This window comes from Lepidochelys kempii, chromosome 5, assembly GCF_965140285.1.
Source record: "Lepidochelys kempii isolate rLepKem1 chromosome 5, rLepKem1.hap1, whole genome shotgun sequence".
NCBI lineage: Eukaryota > Metazoa > Chordata > Testudines > Cheloniidae > Lepidochelys > Lepidochelys kempii.
In genome coordinates this window covers 4,567,152-4,586,172 of record NC_136384.1, presented here as the reverse complement: position 1 = coordinate 4,586,172, position 19,021 = coordinate 4,567,152, and the positions used below count along the sequence as shown (strand labels likewise).

At 46.2% G+C, this 19,021-nt stretch overlaps 1 protein-coding gene across 2 annotated transcripts in view; it reads left to right on the top strand.

Moving 5' to 3' along the window:
- The window catches only part of DNAI1 (dynein axonemal intermediate chain 1), a 275,417-nt gene that overhangs the window by 158,969 nt on the left and 97,427 nt on the right, over positions 1 to 19,021 (top strand). For both annotated transcript variants that reach the window (XM_073343359.2, XM_078852695.1), the window contains exons 17-18: positions 1,599 to 1,747; positions 2,598 to 2,697. In XM_073343359.2, coding sequence (XP_073199460.2) covers positions 1,599 to 1,747; positions 2,598 to 2,697 — 249 coding nt within the window. The remainder of the gene's footprint in view (positions 1 to 1,598; positions 1,748 to 2,597; positions 2,698 to 19,021) is intronic.

Sequence of the window (19,021 nt, the reverse complement as noted above, 5' to 3'; positions counted from 1 at the left end):
GGCAATTCTATGTAATAATTCATCATTTTGTGCTTTTGGCATTAGAGATCTAGTCACTGAGTCAGCGGTATGTGAATGTGTGTCAGCTCAAGGCGGCTAGAGCAATTTGCAAATGTGTCCTCGCTGGTCCCTACCATAGCATTAAGGAGCTGGTGCTCTTGTTCAAATGATTCCTCCCTGTTTTAGCTTTTCGAATCCATGGAATTTGGAAAGACAGTTTGGAAAGACAGCTTCTTTCTCCCGTGATGTCCAGACCTATTCCTAGCAGTAAAAGGATAACTAATTAGCAATACATCACATTTCTATAGCACTTTACAAACTCTACCTAATCTATCCTCACAATCCCCTGCAAGGTGGGGCAGGGTGATTGTTCCTGTGGGTTTAGAGCCAACATCTTCAAACTTGTGGCCTTAAAGTTTATGCTAAATCCATGTTTTGGCAACAAAATCACTTCCGCTGATCTTAGAGGTGCTAACTGCCAACAGCTGCCATTGACCTAACTGCAGGCACCTGTGTTGGAATATTTAGGCTTATTAAGTACTTCCCCCAAGACCACCCAGTGTACACAGCACAGCAGGGACTAAGACTGGTTCTTCAAACTTCCAATCCAGGGCTTGATCCTCCGGTTTAATAAATGATGAACCTGTCACTTCCTGACCATAATAAAACGTGGGAGTTGCCACACTCTGTTTAAATGCACATTGATGGGGCAGGGAAGGGTTTCTGTACTAGTCAGTAGGAGCAAAGTGGATACCAAACTGTCATGCCAGCCAGGAATGCCCCAAAGCGCAGGAGAGTCTGAGTGCTGATCAATGGCAGGCTTGCTAGACCCAGACGTTTACAAATCAGAGGACAAGCCATAAGCTTTATTTCACCCAGAACTACTCCCAAACCCTGTTCCCAAGGCAAACAAGCCCATCTCGCCATGTGCATTATGGCACCATAGCTTACCTTACCTGATCACTCTTGTTACATGTGTATGGTAACACCCATTGTTTCATGTTCTCTGTGTATATAAATCTCCCCTCTGTATTTCGACTGCATGCATCTGATGAAGTGAGCTGTAGCTCATGAAAGCTTATGCTCTAATAAATTGGTTAGTCTCTAAGGTGCCACAAGTAATCCTTTTCTTTTTGCGGATACAGACTAACACGGCTGCTACTCTGAAACCATAGCTCCTGTCACTAAAAGAGCCGGGATTGGATGGTTATGACCCTGCTCTCACACGCACACTCAGATAATAACACCGACTTGGATGGATTTGTCGCAGTGTATCTAGCAAGGCAGAAATTTCAAGTCTGAGCTAAAATGCGTGGCTGCTCAAACCACCTTTTAAAAATACCAGCACATTCCCATTCAGGTTAACTTCGCTGACGGAGCTAGACTCTTGGTAGAGAGTTGGAAATTGTGACACTCAGAAGGGCTCAGTATTCCATGCCAAAGGAGAGAAACATGTTTTAAATGACGCTTAGATCTGGTAGAAAAGGTCACAACTCCTACCTCTTTGGAGAAGCTGCTCAGGGGTGCCTCCAGGGTGGAGAACCACCCTTCCAGAGCAGCCAAATGATTCTCATTGCCAATCCCTGGTTCCTTTGCAGTGTTCAAAATCCTATTCAAGCCAGTTTCTGGACATCTTTGATGCTCACCACATGGCTGTTGACGCAGTGAGCTGGAATCCCTACCACATGAAAGTCTTCATTTCCTGCAGCTCTGACTGGACTGTCAAGATCTGGGACCACACCATAAAGTAAGTCTTGCTGTGTCCTGGCCTTGGCAGCTGGAAAGTGTGATTTATGCTCTCACAATATAAACGTGCAGCGTGCAGCTAGCTTTGTCTGCCAAAATCTATGGTTACAGTTTTACCATTAAGTGGATTTATTGCTTATTATTCTCTCTTACCCTCCTCGTTTGCTTTTTCCTGAGCGTAGCAGTTCCTTCAGTAATAAGAGCAGGTACAGCCCTGGATTGCTGCCTGTGTAAGTGTATCTAGGACTAGGGTGAGATGCCCTGCAGTCCATGATTTAAAAACTTTAACAGAGCTACACCAGGTACCAGCCCACTGGCTTGGATCCAGGCCACACAGGTCAAAACAGGGCACTGCAGTTCAAGGTGGCTGCCCTGATGTTTCAAAGCCCTGCATGGCATTGGACCCGGCTACCTGAGAGATCCGCTCTCCCTCTGCAACCAGGACCTCTCATCACAGCTGTGTCCCACCTGAGGAATGATACTGTTAGCCAATCTTCATGGGAACCAGAGACTAGCAAACTCACTATAGGCAGAGATGACTGACCACTAATCTCACCTCATTCAAACATTCACTCAAACTTTCCCATAATAGCTCCTTCATTCTCTCAAACAGAAAATCCCCTAACCCTGCTTCTTGGCAGCACGGGAGAGAGAAGGAGGGCACTGTCAGCTGTGAACTCCTGCGGGGTTGTCATCTGTGACAATCCAGTGCAACATGGATGAGGGCTCAGCTGCTCTGACCAGCACAGGTTGCCTGGGGTATAGCATCAGAGTGTTTCATCTTGAAAGTCTTCTTCAGGAGTGACATGTAATTGGACAAGATCTTCTTCACCCTGGGCCTTTCTTTCCAGGACCCCGATGTTCGTCTTTGACCTGAATTCTGCTGTGGGGGACGTTGCCTGGGCCCCTTACTCCTCCACTATCTTTGCTGCAGTCACCACGGACGGGAAGGTAAGAGGCTTTAGTTTAACTGGGAGGGGATTAAGGAATCTAATATCCTGGACAGAGATGTGGCAGCTCAGCTGACAGCAGCTGGCCAGCTGCTGGTGGGGTGAGCTGGGCGGCTTCCTTTGGGATTCTGAGGAGTCAGAATCTGGCCTGCGAGTTAGTCTGGGGGCTGGGGGCCTGGCATGGAAGGGGGCTGTGTCCAGGGAGAGGAGGAACATTTTGGTGAATATTGGCCCTGTGCAGCCTCAATCTGTCCCTTCCCACCCCTGACTCCATAGCACACTGGTGTCTTAAAGCAACAGTGCTGTAGAAGGCGGGGGCAGCGACACTTTCCATCCTTTCCCAAGCACCTCAATTCCCTTTCCATAGCACGCTCACTCGGGCCAGAAATCTTTAGCAGACATCCAAGGTTTCTGCACAGCAGTGCAAACTCCTTAGCTGGTCTTAAACGGAAGCCAAGAGCCCTTTGGGGACATTAAGGATCAGCTGCATAACTCGATGTGGCCACGCCAAACTCATTGGGATAAAACCGGCATGTGAGTGTCTCTCCCTGTATACAACGTATACGGACTGACATGGACAGGTGGGGAGTTCCCTCGCCATTGCGTGGGATTCCTAGCCCTCTCTGCTGGGTATTCAGTGGATGTGCAAGATCAGCATGGTGTATACTTAGGGGACCAAACCCAGCCCCGGGCGTAAGCAATCGCAGCTCTATTGAAGCCAAGGACATTACGCCCTCTTAATCCAGGGATGAATGGAGCCCTTTGAGCACTGGGGATAATGCAGTGCATGGTAAACCAGAGGAGTGAGCAGACTGCTTTCTTGTACACTGTCCTCTCAGTTACTTTTCCTGCTTTCTCTTACAGCCACTGGGCATGTAATTCACTCACTTTGAATCCTACTGAACGCCACATTGATACAAGTACACTGCCTCTTATATCCTCTTCCTGACCAATTTCTAACCACCTCACACCCAGTTCTGTTCCCACTGAATTGAGCCCAGTGGCTTCCATGGGAGCCGCACTTACTTACACTAGATCTGAAACTGGCTCATTAACTAATCCTCACAGCAGTCCTGTGGGTAGATGCTATTATGCCCATTCTACAGATGGGAAAACCTCATACAGCTGTCATCAGATCATTATTGATCAGAGCTTCCAGGACACAGGGAAGCAATACAGTAAAGTTAACAACAACAAAAATCAATTATAGTCACATGCCCAGAGCTGGCCAGTGCAGCTTTGCTATAATGAAATGGTATGAAATTAGTATTTTTCCACATCCTGCTCAGAAGTGGATGTCTCCAAGAATAATGACTTGATAACAAAGTACTTAGAACAATCCTAATGTTGAGTTGATGGGAGATATATTTTTGCCCCAACCATCCATCTAGTCTCTTGTACAGTAAATTCAGTCCTGGCAGACTGCCTGCAACACTTAGCTAGCCATCATTCATTAGTGCTTCTATATTACTTTAAGACCCGATTGCTTTAAAGCTGTGGGCCAGATTCTCTGCTTCTGTCAGTTGGCAGAGTACTATAGAAAGTCAGTTGGGCTCCATCAGATTGCACCAGCAGAGAACTTGGCTCTATGATTTCTCGGCTGCTATCATCAAGTCGGCATTAGCAGTGATTTCATTGCAATTTAACCTTTCAATTGTAGAAGAAAAATCAATATCACTGATATATTGGTGAAGCCTAGAAGCCCTGCCACTGTACCAGCTGAGGCTGAGGACTTAGTACATCTCACAGGCTAGGCAATGTCAAATATAGTCCATACTGAAGCAGCTGCCAAGGAAAACCCAAGATGCTGTAGCCTTCAGGAAATGGTGCTGTTACTAAAGACCCCCTGGCCTTTTCCCCGAGAGGTGTGTGAGCCCCAGAGGCCTGGCCGCACTCCAGTCTGGGTACCTACTTCAGCCTGAATGCTGGCATAAACTGAATACACAGTGGATGCCTGTGAGGACAAAGCAGCGCTGTTTTGCCACATGACCTTTAGCGACGAGATGTAGATGTCTCCGGATGACTGAAGCTGAGTGACAGAGATACACCAAGGGCAGTGTTCTAATAGGAAGAGAGTGCAACACCAGATCGTGGCTCCCTTCAGCTTCTTGTTCATGCTATCTCCAGAGGGGTTTAATCCTCACAGATTGTGTCAGATTCTCTGTCAGAGCCCTACCAGTTGGCCAGTTGTTCCTTATATTTAGCTACATGTTGGTGCCACAAGATCTTTCCATCAAACTTTCCCCTGCTGCCTGCTCATCCCCTGACCTGATGGATTCATTTCCCAGCTCTCTGCAAATGTGACGATTTGAGTTATGCTGCTCAACTTCATGGCCGCGGGCTCGTTCCTGCCAGCACTTAGTCACCCAGACCATCCCACTGCAGTCAGTCAACTACTCATGCGATGGAGGTCTGCGGCATCAGGTTCCCAGGCAGGCAGGGCACAAACTACTGTCAGCTTTGTATCACTGCAATAAGCAATTTGAAAAACCCTGATCTCTGGAGCCTGCAGCTCTTGGGCACTGCAGTCTGCAGATTGTCCTCGTCTGAAACGGAATAAACGGCCAAGTGATTCGATCACAGATAGAATTAGAAATTGTCTGTGGGGGAATAACACAGACTGGGTCGAGGTGGCTGGGTTACAGGCCAAGATGCTGTGGTACAAGCGTAGGTAATGCTACGTTAACGCAAGCCACCCCTCTGCAGAGCTCTTCCCCAACCAGTTACCTTCCCAGTGTAGGCCACCGTTCCAGCCCCCTCCCCCACCTATCACTTACTTCCTCTGTGTGGATCCCTGCCCCAGAAGTCAGGCACCTATAGTCAGCCACCTGCCTCTCCACTGCCCTCAGACACCTACTTTAAATGCTGACCTGATCCTTGGTGATGCACGGTGCTGGTGGTAGGTGGAGGAGGAACCAGCCAGCCCAGCAGCCTTCTCTGTGAGGGGCAAGGAGAGGCCTTTCAGGTTAAGAGACTTGTGCCAGGGTGCAGGGTCCCCAGTATACAAGGGGTTAACTCCAGTTCCCTTTCCCCAGCCCAGGCACAGATGTTAGGGGATAGGCAATGAGCAGGAAGGGGGAAAATGCCTAGGGCCTGGATCTCTACCAGCCTCAGGGAGAGGACTTGTAGCGGCTCAATCTCCAGGCAGCCTAGGACTCTGAGCACAGCTGAGCCACGGTAGGGCTGCTTGATTGACCACTCCACCTGACAGGCCAAGGAAGTCAGCAGTGACTGACCTCAGACTGCTCAATGCACATGCCTGCAGCTTCATTCCCAGTCTTCTTGTCCTGCTCCAGTCTGCTCCAGCCCCGCTTGGTTCCTGACTCTTGACCCTGGGTCTGAATCCTGCTTCTGGCTCTCACTCCTTGGGCATAGATACTGGCTTCTTGGCTCCCGCTCTGACCAGTAGGCCTGACTGCTCACACCCTGATTTGTGACAATTGAGACTCTGGGTTGATCCATAGCCTCTTACTCTCTTTGCTTGTCTTACCCTGTGTGGTTTGTGTCTGTTCAGAATCTCCTGCTGGAGTGACCTCCCTGCTTGCTGCTGGGGATGGATTGAGCTCAGTCAGCCAGCCAGCCAGCTTAAACCTACATTCATACCTAGTCTGTACAGACCATTTATTAGAGAAGCCGGATGCTCTTATTCCCCCCAGCACGCTGGGCCAGTCTTCCGCTGACACAGTACTGTATTTTGAAACATGCACTGGGCAAAAATTACAGCAGACACTTGGGGGATCCTTCTGTACCTGATGTGGAATGGGATTGTTATGTTATATTAGCAAATTTTGAGGTATTGTATTAGCATAGAACATTGGTAGTAGATCACTGTACCATGATCCTGTATGGAAGCAAATAGTTACATTTGCAAATTATTAGTGTTAATATTTATGATCATCAAGCAAGTGCTGGGTTGAGAGCCTGGCTGCCACATCCACCAACGCTTCACTACCGGGGGCACGGGGACAGCCACTCTCAGCTTTTGGGACAACATGCCTCACGTGCTGCTTCCCCATCCACTGTGAGCTGTCTTGGCCCGCAGTGTTAGGATGGCTTTGGGAACATACGGACACCCACAGCCTCTCCACACACATCTCTTCCCTGATACCCCATCCTCTTCCCTCCCCTGCCCCTCCCCGATACCTCACTTGGTTCCCAACTGCCAAGAGCAGGATTTTGCTCTGAGGAAATGGTCTGTTCATGCCATGTGTACAGACTCCATCCCCAGCCGAATGATAGCCAGCTCTGAGCCTAACGCTGCACTCTGTCCAACTGGCGCTTGTGGTTCTCAGCTGCATCTCAAGCTCTCAGCTTTGACCAGCTAATCAGGAAATTATATGCCTCCCTTATTAGCCAGGGCTGGTCTTGGTTTTGTGAGCCTCTAGTAGATTTCTGTAATCCAGGTGGCACATCTGAGGGTTGGATTGGCAGCTAGGGGGCCAGGGGTACATCTGGCTGGAGGAGCTAGTGATGAAGGAGACATAGGAGATTGCAGGCAGGTGGGGGCAAGGGTACAGTCATGTGTCATTTCTCGGCGCTTTCATGGCGGGTAGGATTTCAAAGGGAAGGTGCAGCACTTAGGGACCAGCATAAAGGCAGGAACCTAATTAATCTTACAAGGTGTATGTAGGTCGTGGCTGTGGGTAGGGGAGGCAATGGGTGCATGCAGTGAAGGGGATCTAACAGAGTGACACCCCCAAAAGTGCAGCCACGTTTGTGGGGCTGGGTATCTTTACTGCTTAGGTTGCAATCCAGCTTTGACTATTGCTGATATAAGTTAGCTTTACCATAGCTCATTAATTACTGAATGGTCCAGGGCCCATTGCAAAATCCAATTACAGGGGCTTATTGCTTTATTGCAGTTCAAGGTAGTGATCTACACAGAGACCAGACTCTGCCTCAAATGATCACTCCTGATTGGTGTAGTTAGTGTGTAACTACTGTGAAAAAGATTTATTCAACCATACCAAAACAAGCAATGACAGCTTTGAAATATATTCCATGAATCACTCTTTGATCCTGTGGGCCCAATTTACCATTGCTCTGTGCCTGATCTTGCCGTTTACATCAGAGCAAAGGGGAGGAAAATACTGCTCAGTCAGAATGTAGCATTTTCCAGAAGCTGGGACTGCCCAGCAGGAGATGGATCCCTCAATGAATTGCCCTGTTTTGTTCATTCCCTCGGAAACACCTGGCACTGGCCACTGTCAGAAGACAGGACATGGGTGTGACCCAATATGGCCATTTTTATGTACTCTCTCTGATGTAAATGGTGACTCAACAAAGGTGGATCTGACCTTCTCTGTTCATGCCATACTCATCACGGTGGTGTGGCATCGGAGTCTCTCTTAATGTCAGTCAGTTTGGTACCTATGGCCAAAATGTATTTTACAAAATGTGGCCTGTGGATCTTGTCATTCCGATTTGTCTTTGATGCAGTGACAAAGCAGAATTTCTGACATGATGTGGGCCCTGAGGTTGTTCCACAGCCTAAAGTCGAAAGTTGCTCCGCAAGCAGGAGAGCTGCAGGCTGAAGCCTTGTTATATTAAGCAGCATTTTGAACTCCGTAACCTAAGTGAACCTTTGAGCGAATACAGCCTGGCCCTCTGGCACCACACTGAGGTGCTGCTTTTGAGGTGACTTCTGAAGTCAGCACCCTCCTGGGTTGTAAGGCCTGAAAGGACTTTTATTATCATGTACTGTGACCTCCTGTACAAAAGGCCAGAGAATGCCACCAGGGATTGTTGCATCAAGCCCAGTTGTCTAGTTAAACTAGGGCTTTGGTCTGTCTGTATCCATCTTTAGTCTCTTGTTTTATCCTTACATCCTAAGCTCCCTGGGGCAGGGACTGTCTCTTTGCTCTGTTTGTACAGCGCCTAGCTCAGTGGGGACCTGGTACATGACTGGGGCTGCCAGGTGCTACGGTGATACAAATCATAAATACTAATACATTTAGAGAGACATCTGGTCTTGATGTAAAGACTCCAAGTGATGGAGAATCTACCACATCCCTTGGTAGATTCAGTGTTTAATCGCTTCCAGACATTGGATCTCATTCTTCTTCTTTGAGTAGCATCCCTATGGGTGTTCCACTCTAGGTGTATTTGCTTTCCTGTATCTTGGAAATTTTAGATAGCAGTGTCCGGTTGGTCCACACATGCACTCTCCCCATCTCGTGCCCTGCCTCAGGGCTATATAGTGATGTGTGTGCAAACTGCCCTCGGTTTCTTCTCAGTCGCCTTTGGCCTCAAATGGAGTCTCAGCGGCGTTCGATTTGGGAATTCCTCATCCACATCTTACTTTCTGTTTTGAGTTAATAGTGCTAGTTCATAGAGTTTCTGTTAGTTAGTATTTATACTTGCTTTCTTTTCCTTTTTCCCCCTCAAATTTTTCCCTTTATTTTGTTTTTAGAATAGTCAACTCCCTGTCCTTAGTTAGTTCTTCCTTGTTTATTCCGGCATTGCAGGCATTTCATTTTTCTAAAGACTTACTCGTCTCAGAGACGTCTGATCCTCCCCTACTCGACACTGACACGATCTCGTTACCTGCCAATCTCAGTCCCCTGACATACATGCAGTCCCTCAGCATCCATGACTGCTCCATCTTTGTCAAGCGATGATGAAGATGATGACGACGATTTATCTTCAGTCTCTGTGGAAGGTTGCCCGTTCCAATACCAAGGAGCAAGTCATCCCGAAACCTCTACAGAACGAGTTTAGCACCACGAGAGATGCAGCCCACCCAGCTGGCATTCGGTGTCCCCACCCATGCTTTTTGCACCACCTCAGTGGCCATACTGGGACCCATGAGCAGCCTATAGGCACCAATTCTCGAGGCCCCCTAGTGTCGCTCATTGGGATAGAGGAAGGCAATCTCCTTCAGCTTCTCTATCCAGACCTGCTGACCCACAAGAGGAGATGTTTTGGGGAACAGGAAGCAAGACTAGACAAAGAGATTACTCCAACAACTAACATCTCTTCATCCTCTTCTGATGAACCATTATGCCTCCCCTACCAATCCTGGCAGACAATGTCAAACAGTTTCAAGATCTCATTAAGAGAGTAGTAGATTCGCAACATATTCTGCTTGAAGAAATGAAGGAGTCCCAATATAAGCTGCTTGACATCCTACATACTTCAACATCAGCTCACATTGTGCTCCCTATCAGACATCAGCCACAATACCTCCCACATGCAAGAGAATGGACAAAAATATTATGTTCCCTCTAAGGACCTGGACTTTTTATTTTCCCACCCATCCTCAAAGGCCCTTGTCAACACTGTAAATGAATGTGGCAGACAGCACCATGCTAAATTGACACCCTATGACAAGGACTGGAAATCACTGGATTTATTTGGCTTGGGGAACAGGAAGCGAGACTAGACAAAGAGATTACTCCAACAAGACGTCACCGAGATCCCAGCCTGGTCAATGGCCTTCTCCCCACTGGCATTATGAACCGGAACGGAAGAGACAATGACTACAGAATCGGAGAACAGCTTCCCCACAATCATCAACATCACAGCCGTCTGCATCTAAACACCAGTTCTGATGTGTTGGTCGAGGGCTAGAGTTACCACACCCATTTTTATTTGCTGCAACAATCCAAACATCTCCACCCATTCAGCGACCACCTTACTCTTTTTTGTCAAAACTGGGAATGTATAACCACAAACAAGTGGGTATTGGAGATCATCTCCACAGGATATTCAATCCTTTTTATCTCCCTCCCCCTGCCCAGCCTCCTTTCCTCTCCCTCTGCAGGGACCCTTCTCACAAGCACCTTTTACATCAGGAAACAAACTATCTTCTGAACCTAGGTGCTATAGAACCAGTTCCCACTCCACACAGAGGAAAGGGCTTCTCTTCCAAATACTTCCTGATATTGAAAAAGAACGGCGGTCTTAGACCTATTCTGGATCATTCAATAGATTCGCAAAGTTACAACGCTTCAAAATGGTTATTCTGGCAACAATAATCCCATCTCTGGACCCGGGGGACTGGTTCTCGGCCCTCGATGGTTACTGTCATATCACAATCCACCCATCCCAAAGGAGGTTTCTGAGTTTCACTCTGGATCAAGATCACTTTCAATACAAGGTGCTCCCATTCGGAGTATTGTCAGCACCTAGAGTGTTCTTGAAGGTCCTTTCTGTGGTAGCAGTGCACCGTCATAAACAAGAAATTCTGATATTCCTGTATCTAGAAAATTTCCTGCTCAAAGCACATTCTTTTGATGCCTTGAGAGCCACACAAAAGACTATGGACCTGGTCTTACAGCTGGGACTACAACTAAATGTCCAAAAGTCCACTTTAACTCCAGAACGACATTGGAATTTGTAGGGGCCTTCCTAGATGCAGTCTTCCTCCCCCCCGCACAGCTTCAACACCTTAGACAACTTAATCTCGACAGTCCAGACCTCGACCAGAAACTGTCTTCAACTACCAGGATACATGGCAGCAGGCACCTTTGTAATAAGTCACGCGAGACTCCACAGGCGCTGCCATCAAGGGTGGCTGAGAACAGTATATGTACCAAGCAGCCGCAGCTTAAATAAACTTCTAATCATGCCTTCGACGGTCAAAACCCCCTCGACTGGTGTAAAGATCCTCACAATGTCTGTGCAGGGGTTCCCATCACTCAACCACCCCCAATGTTAATATTGATGACAGACACATCTGTATTGGGATGGGGAGCCCACTTGGACACCCACACTGTTCAAGGCAAATGGTCCCCTTTCGAATCCACACTGCATATCAACTTACTAGCACTCAGAGCAGTCAGGAATATCACTGATCAGAGACAAGCATATAGAGATTATGATAGAAAACATCTAATGTATGTTTTATATACATCTCCAGGGAGGAGTAAGATCACCTTCCCTTTGTGCCGAGGCAGCAAACTCTGGAATTGGGGCATTCACCACCACATCAGCGTCTCAGCAGCCTACCTCCCGGGCATACAGAACACTACAGCGGACACTCTCAGCAGAAACTTTTCCCAGGATCACAAATGGAAATAGAAATATGCTGTGGAGAATGGAGAGGTCTATGTTGGGGATTCCCAAAGATAGATTTATTTGCCACTGCCAGAAACAAGAAATGCTCCCAGTTCTGCTCCTGCGTGGGCCTGGTTCATTACTGTTTAGGAGACACCTTTCTCCTATACTGGAACACAGGTCACCTCTATGCCTTTCCTCCAATTCCTCTAATATCAAAGGTCCTGCTCAAGATAAGAAAAGAAAGAGCCAGGGTTATTCTTATAGTTTTCACGTGACCAAGACAATGTGATTTCCATTACTTACTCAACTGGCGATTTGTCTGCTAATCACTCTTCAGCCCACTCTTCATCTTCTCTCTCAGGATGCTGGCCAGATCCGTCACCCCAATCTACAGGTTCTCCAGCTCAAGGAGTGACTCCTCGATGGTTCCAAAGCTTAGAAATGACCCACTCTGAGGATGTAAAGGCGATGCTGCTACATAGCAGGAAACAAACTACTTGTCATGTGTATATTCAAAAGTGGAAGAGATTCCAGCTCTAGTGTGACTCAAGACCTATTACACCTACATCCTCTCCAGTACTGCTTCTGCTAGACTACATCCTAGAACTAAAAACATCAGGATTATCTCTAAGCTACGTAAAGGTGCATCCTGCAGTCATCACTGCCTTCCATCATAAGATAGATGGTTACTCTTGTCAAGGTTCCTTCCCCACTCTGAACTCTAGGGTACAGATGTGGGGATCTGCATGAAAGACCCCCTGAGCTTATTCTTACCAGCTTAGGTTAAAAACTTCCCCAGGTACAAACTTTGCCTTGGCCTTGAACAGTATGCTGCCACCACCAAGTGATTTAAACAAAGAACAGGGAAAGAGCCCACTTGGAGACGTCTTCCCCCAAAGTATCCCCCCAAGCCTTACACCCCCTTTCTTGGGGAAGGCTTGAGAATAATATCCTCACCAATTGGTACAGGTAAACACAGACCCAAACCCTTGGATCTTAAGAACAATGAAAAATCAAGCAGGTTCTTAAAAGAAGAATTTTATTGGAAGAAAAGGTAAAAGAATCACCTCTGTAAAATCAGGATGGTAAATACTTTACAGGGTAATCAAATTCAAAACACAGAGAATCCCTTTAGGCAAAACCTTAAGTTACAAAAAGACACAAAACAGGAATACACATTCCCTCCAGCACAGCAAATTTTACAAGCCATTAAACAAAAGAAAATCTAATGCATTTTCTAGCTAGATTACTTACTAACTTTACAGGAGTTGGAAGGCTTGCATCTTTGATCTGTTCCCGGCAAAGGTCTCACACAGACAGACAAAACCCTTTGTCCCCCGCATTCCAGATTTGAAAGAATCTTGTCCCCTCATTGGCCATGTGGGGTCAGGTGCCAGTGGGGTTACCTTAGCTTCTTAACCCTTTACATGTGAAAGGATTTTGCCTCTGGTCAGGAGGGATTTTATAGCACTGTATACAGAAAGGTGGTTACCCTTCCCTTTATATTTATAATAACTCTGTTTTCACTTATCCTACAACAAGAAGTTTTCTCAAGGGTGTGGGTAACCTCTTCCCACAAATCAGATGTCCTACACAGGCATGGGACCTCAATCTTGTCCTCAAGTGCTTTACAAGGCCTCCCTTCAAACCCATTGGCCCCCTGTTCTCTTCTACATCTCTCTATGAAAACCACATCCTAGTGGCCATTACCTCTGCTTGGAGAGTAGGAGAGAGAAGGGCTCTAATGGTGTACCCTCCCCCCACTTTACAATCTTTTTAAAAGACAGGGTTACATTACAACCACACCCCAAATTCCTACCAAGAATATCTTCAGAATTCCACATAAATTAGCTTATCCACCTCCCTGCTTTCTTTCCCAGACTGCACTAGGACAAACAGGAGGCAACATTACTCACGATGTCGGGAGAGTACTAGCTTTCTATTTGGATAGGACTCCTCAGCCTTTCAGAAAATCTCCCAGACTATTTCTCTCCATTGCAGACAGATCTAAGGGATCCCCAGTCTCTAAACAAAGAGGACTGGAGGATTGTAGTCAAGTCATACTAACTTCAATACCTGGAGACATACTGGAAAAACTATTAACAATCAATTTGTAAGCACTTAGAGGATAATAGGGTGATAAGGAATAGCCAGCATGGATTTACCAAGAACAAACCATGCAGGACCAACCTAATTTCCTTCTTTGACAGGGTTGCTGGGTTAGTGGATTATGGGATGGCTGTAGACATGATGTATCTTCATTTTAGTAAGGCTTTTGACACAGTTCTACAGGACATAAGCAAACTAGGGAAATGAAGTCTAGCTGAAATTATCTAAAAGGTAGGTGCATAACTCTATGAAAGACCATTCTCAAAGAGAATAGGAGTACTTGTGGCACCTTAGAGACTAACAAATTTATTAGAGCATAAGCTTTCATGGGCTACAGCCCACTTCATCGGATGCATACAATGGAACATATAGTAAGATTATGTATATATACACATACAGATAAGTTGGAAGTTACCATTCAAACTGTAAGAGGCTAATTAGTTAAGATGAGCTATTATCAGCAGGAGAAAAAAACTTTTGTAGTGATAATCAAGATGGCCCATTTAGACAGTTGACATTCTCAAAGAGTAATTACCAATGGTTCACTGTCATACTAGGGGGCCATATCTTGTGGGCCCCTCAGGGTCTGTCCTGGTTCCAGTACTAGTTATTATTTTCATTCAAGTCTTGGAAAATGGAGGGCTTTTTGAAAATGGAGGGCAAGTATGTGTGTAAAATTTTCAGATGACACCAAGCTGGGAAGGGCTACAAGCATTTTGGATGCCAGGATTTGAATTCAAAACAACCTTGACAAATTGGAGAATCTTTCTGAAAGCAACAAGATTACATTCAATAAAGACAAGTGGAAAGTACTACACTCAGGAAGGAAAAATCACATACACAGCTACACAGTGGGGAATAACTGGCTGGTGGTAGTACTGCTGAAAAGACTTGGAGGGTTACAGTGGATCACAAATTAAGCTCTGGGCCAATAATTTGATGCAGTTGCAGAAAAGGCTAATATCATTCTGGGGCATATTAACGGGAGCGTAGTATCGGGAAGTAATTGTCCCGCTCTACTTGGCACTGGTGAGCCCTCAGCTGGAGTACGCTTTAGGAAAAATGCGGAGAAACTGGAGAGAGTCCCCAGGAGAGCAACAAAAATGACAAAAGATTTAGAGAAACTGACCTATGAGGAAAGGTTAAAAAAAACTGGTGGTGTAGTCTTGAGAAAAGACTGAGTGGGGTCCTGATAACAGTCTTCAAATATGGTAAGTGCTGTTATGAAGAGGACAGTGATCAATTGTTCTCCGTGTCCTCTGAAGGCAGGACAAGAAGGAATGGGCTTAATCTGCAGCAGGGAAGATTTCGATTAGATATTAGGAATAACCTTCTAACTCGAAGGATAGTTAAGCTCTAGAATGGGCTTCCAAGGGAGGCTGTGGAATCCCCGCCATTGGAGGTTTTTAAGAACAGGTTTCACAAACACCTGTGTCAGGGATGATCTAGGTTTACTTTGTCCTGCCTCAGCTCAGAGGCTAGGCTGGATGACTTCTCAAGGCCCCTTTCAGCCCTATATTTCTATGGTTAACTCCCTCAGAATCTCCTTTGAAGCTGCTAGTGCTGCCAATACTGAAGCGTAGCCATCCATATGGATGAATCCTGGCTCCACGAATCTATGGGGCCCCTTCCCCATGTCCCCATTGATTTTCCAGCATATGTGCAATTAGAAGGCCCCATCCCCTGCCTTTACTATGAAGCACACTGCCTTGATAGAGCACAGTGTGTTTTAGGCATTGCTAAATCATGGCTTGCTTTTTCTTTTAACCTTTTGTATTTCACATCAATGTAGTAGAGCTTTTACAGGTCATGTTTTCAAGGTTTACTTTGCAACAATGAGCACCAGACTCTATTTTTAAAATAAAAGCTGAGATTTTGCTCTAATCACATGACTCCTGGACCTTTAAGAAAAACACAAAATATTGTGAGGTTTGTGATAGATCAGGAGAGTTGGCAACCCAGCTGTGTCATAGACAGCACCTCAGATAATTAAAACAGAAAGAACTTTAAAAAAGCAAGTTTGCATTTTCTGTGGTTTGGACTGTGAAAATAGACTACTCAAGCGTTTCCCTTTTGTTTGTAGTCAGTTTCTAGGTCATGAGACTTAGAAAATTACCTATCTTCAGCACAGCGGGTCAGAAATCATGGAAGGGAAGGCTTGTGTTTAAAAACAAACAAGATTGTTTGCAGTGGAATTCAAATAAAATAAAAATTATCCCAGAGAGAGACACATTCAGGCCAACATTGTGTTAACTCTAACTCCTAAATTAGTACGTCGGTGTCTAAATAAATGACCCGACTTTCAAAAGTGCTGAGCAGCCAGCAACTCTTATTGATGTTAGTTTCTGTCAAATTGTCTCACAAGTTGAGTGAACTCAGTTCCTTTTGTTTTTCCTCATCAGTTTTCTAGGTGTGATGATTTGGGGGCTCTGTCTATGTACAACTTGCAAGTTCTATAAATTATTGTCTTTGAATACCTCAGCGGGAGGTGGAGTCAGATGTCCGCTCTTAGACTGGTGTCCTGATCCTCCCACACCAGGGACAATGGAAAATCTTTAACACGAGCTGCTCCCATTAACAAGTACCGTCAGACAATGGGCTTCAGCTGAAGTCTAGGGAAGCCGGTTTGACCACATCTGTCTGCAGGGGTGGGAAAAAGGCAAATATAGTGCCCATCTTTAAAAAAAGGGAAGAAGGAGAATCTGGGGAACCACAGACCGGTCAGCCTCACCTCAGTCCCTGGAAAAGTCATGGAGCAGGTCCTTAAGGAATCAATTTTGAAGCACTTGGAAGAGAGGAAGGTGACCAGGAACAGTCAACATGGATTCACCACCAAGGGCAAGTCATGCCTGACCATGATTGCCTTCTATGATGAGATAACTGGCTCTGTGGATATGACAGGTTTCAGAGTAACAGCCGTGTTAGTCTGTATTCGCAGACTGTAGCTTACGAAAGTTTATGCTCAAATAAATTGGTTAGTCTCTAAGGTGCCACAAGTACTCCTTTTCTTTCCGTGGATATGGGGAAAGTGGTGGACGTGACATACCTTCACTTTAGCAAAGCTTTTGGTATGGTCTCCCACAGTATTCTAGCCAGCAAGTTAAAAAAGTATGGATTAGATTAATGGACTATAAGGTGAATAGAAAGCTGGCTAGATTGTCCGGCTAAATGGATAGTGATCAATGGCTTGATGTCTAGTTGGCAGCCAGTATCAAGCAGAGTGCCCCAGGGGTCTGTCCCTGGGCTGGTTTTGTTCAACATCTTCATTAATGATCTGGTTGATGGGATGGATTGCACCCTCAGCAAGTTAGCAGATGACACTAAACTGGGAGGAGTGGTAGATATGCTGAAGGGTAGGGATAGGGTCCATAGTGACCTAGACAAATTGGAGGATTGGGCCAAAAGAAATCTGATGAGGTTCAACAAGGACAAGTGCAGAGTCCCGCACTTAGGACGGAAGAATCCCATGCACTGCTATGGGCTGGGGACCAACTGGCTAAGCGGCAGTTCTGCAGAAAAGGACCCAGGGGTGACAGTGGACGAGAAGCTGGATATGAGTCAACAGTGTGCCCTTGTTGCCAAGAAGGCTAACGGCATATAGGGCTGCATTAGTAGGAGCATTGCCAGCAGATCGAGGGAAGTGATTATTCCCCTCTATTCGGCACTGGTAAGGCCACATCTGGAGTATTGCATCCAGTTTTGGGCCCCACACTACAGAAGGGATGTGGACAAATTGGAGAGAGTCCAGCGGAGGGCAACAAAAATGATTAGGGGGCTGGGGCACATGACTTATGAGGAGAGGCTGAAGGAACTGGGCTTATTTAGTCTGCAGAAAAGAAGAGTGAGGGGGGATTTGATAGCAGCTTTCAAATTCCCCCTCAGCAACTACCTGAATGGGTGTTCCAAAGAGGATGGCGCTTGGCTGTTCTCAGTGGTGGCAGATGACAGAACAAGGAGCAATAGTCTCAAGTTGCAGTGGGGGAGGTCTAGGTTGGATATTAGGAAACACTAACTATTTCACTAGGAGGGTGGTGAAGCACTGGAATGGGATAACCTTGGGAAGTGTTTCAGAGTAACAGCCGTGTTAGTCTGTATTCACAAAAAGAAAAAGAGTACTTGTGGCACCTTAGAGACTAACCAATCTCCATCCTTATAGGTTTTTAAGGCCCGGCTTGACAAAGCCCTGGCTGGGATGATTTAGTTGGTGTTGGTTCTGCTTTGAGCAGGGGGTTGGACTAGATGACCTCCTGAGGTCCTTTCCAACCCTGATATTCTATGATTAAGGTCTGGGAAAGGTACTCACAGTGTCATAGCTAAGTACAAGGTCAAATAGCTAGTTTAGCATAAGTAGTTAGCACGTATTTCAAGGGACCATTCAAGGTAAAGTGGCCCATTAACACCACATTTCTGTATCAAAGCAGGTTCTCTCTGGGTATTTGGGTGGCAGAACGTGCTTCACTACAGAAATAAAAACCCCTCCAACTGCACATCCCTAGTTGTCACCTGTCACCCCACACTAGTACCCATGTGAGGTATCATCAGACAACTACAACCCGTATTCAATGGGGATCCCATCCTGAAAAATCTCTCCTAAGCCCCCTCTTCTAGCCTGCAACCGAGCCCCCCCTCAACCTCTCCGAGCTTACTGCCAGAAGCAAGCTCCCAACAGACCAACTCAAAGCGGTGCCAGACCCTGCCAAAAGAACAGATGCAGACATAGCTCCACTGCTACAGTGATCAACACCCCCCACAACGCGCCTTTCAAGAACCATGGGTCCTACGCACGCCCATCACAACATATGGTGCACCTCGTCTAGTGCATTAAATGACCCAGTAACAGCTGTGGGTGAAACCAGACAATCACTACACTCTTGAATGAACTCACACAGGAAAACAAGACAAAAACAACTTATCGCATGTGGGTGAGCACTTTTCACAAAGCGATCCCTCTGCATCTGACCTCTCAGTCCCCATCCTCAAAGGAAACCTGCACACCGCCTTCAAAAGATGAGCCTGGAAGCTTTAAATTCATAACTTGGCTAGACACTAAAAATCATGGTTTTAATAAAAACATTGGATTTATGGCTTATTACAACAATCCGTAATCCACTTAAACTCCCTTTTTGTCCTGTATTTAGCTGTGACACTGAGTACCTTTCCCAGATCTGAAGAAGAGCTCTGTAGCTCGAAAGCTTGTCTCTCTCACCAACAGA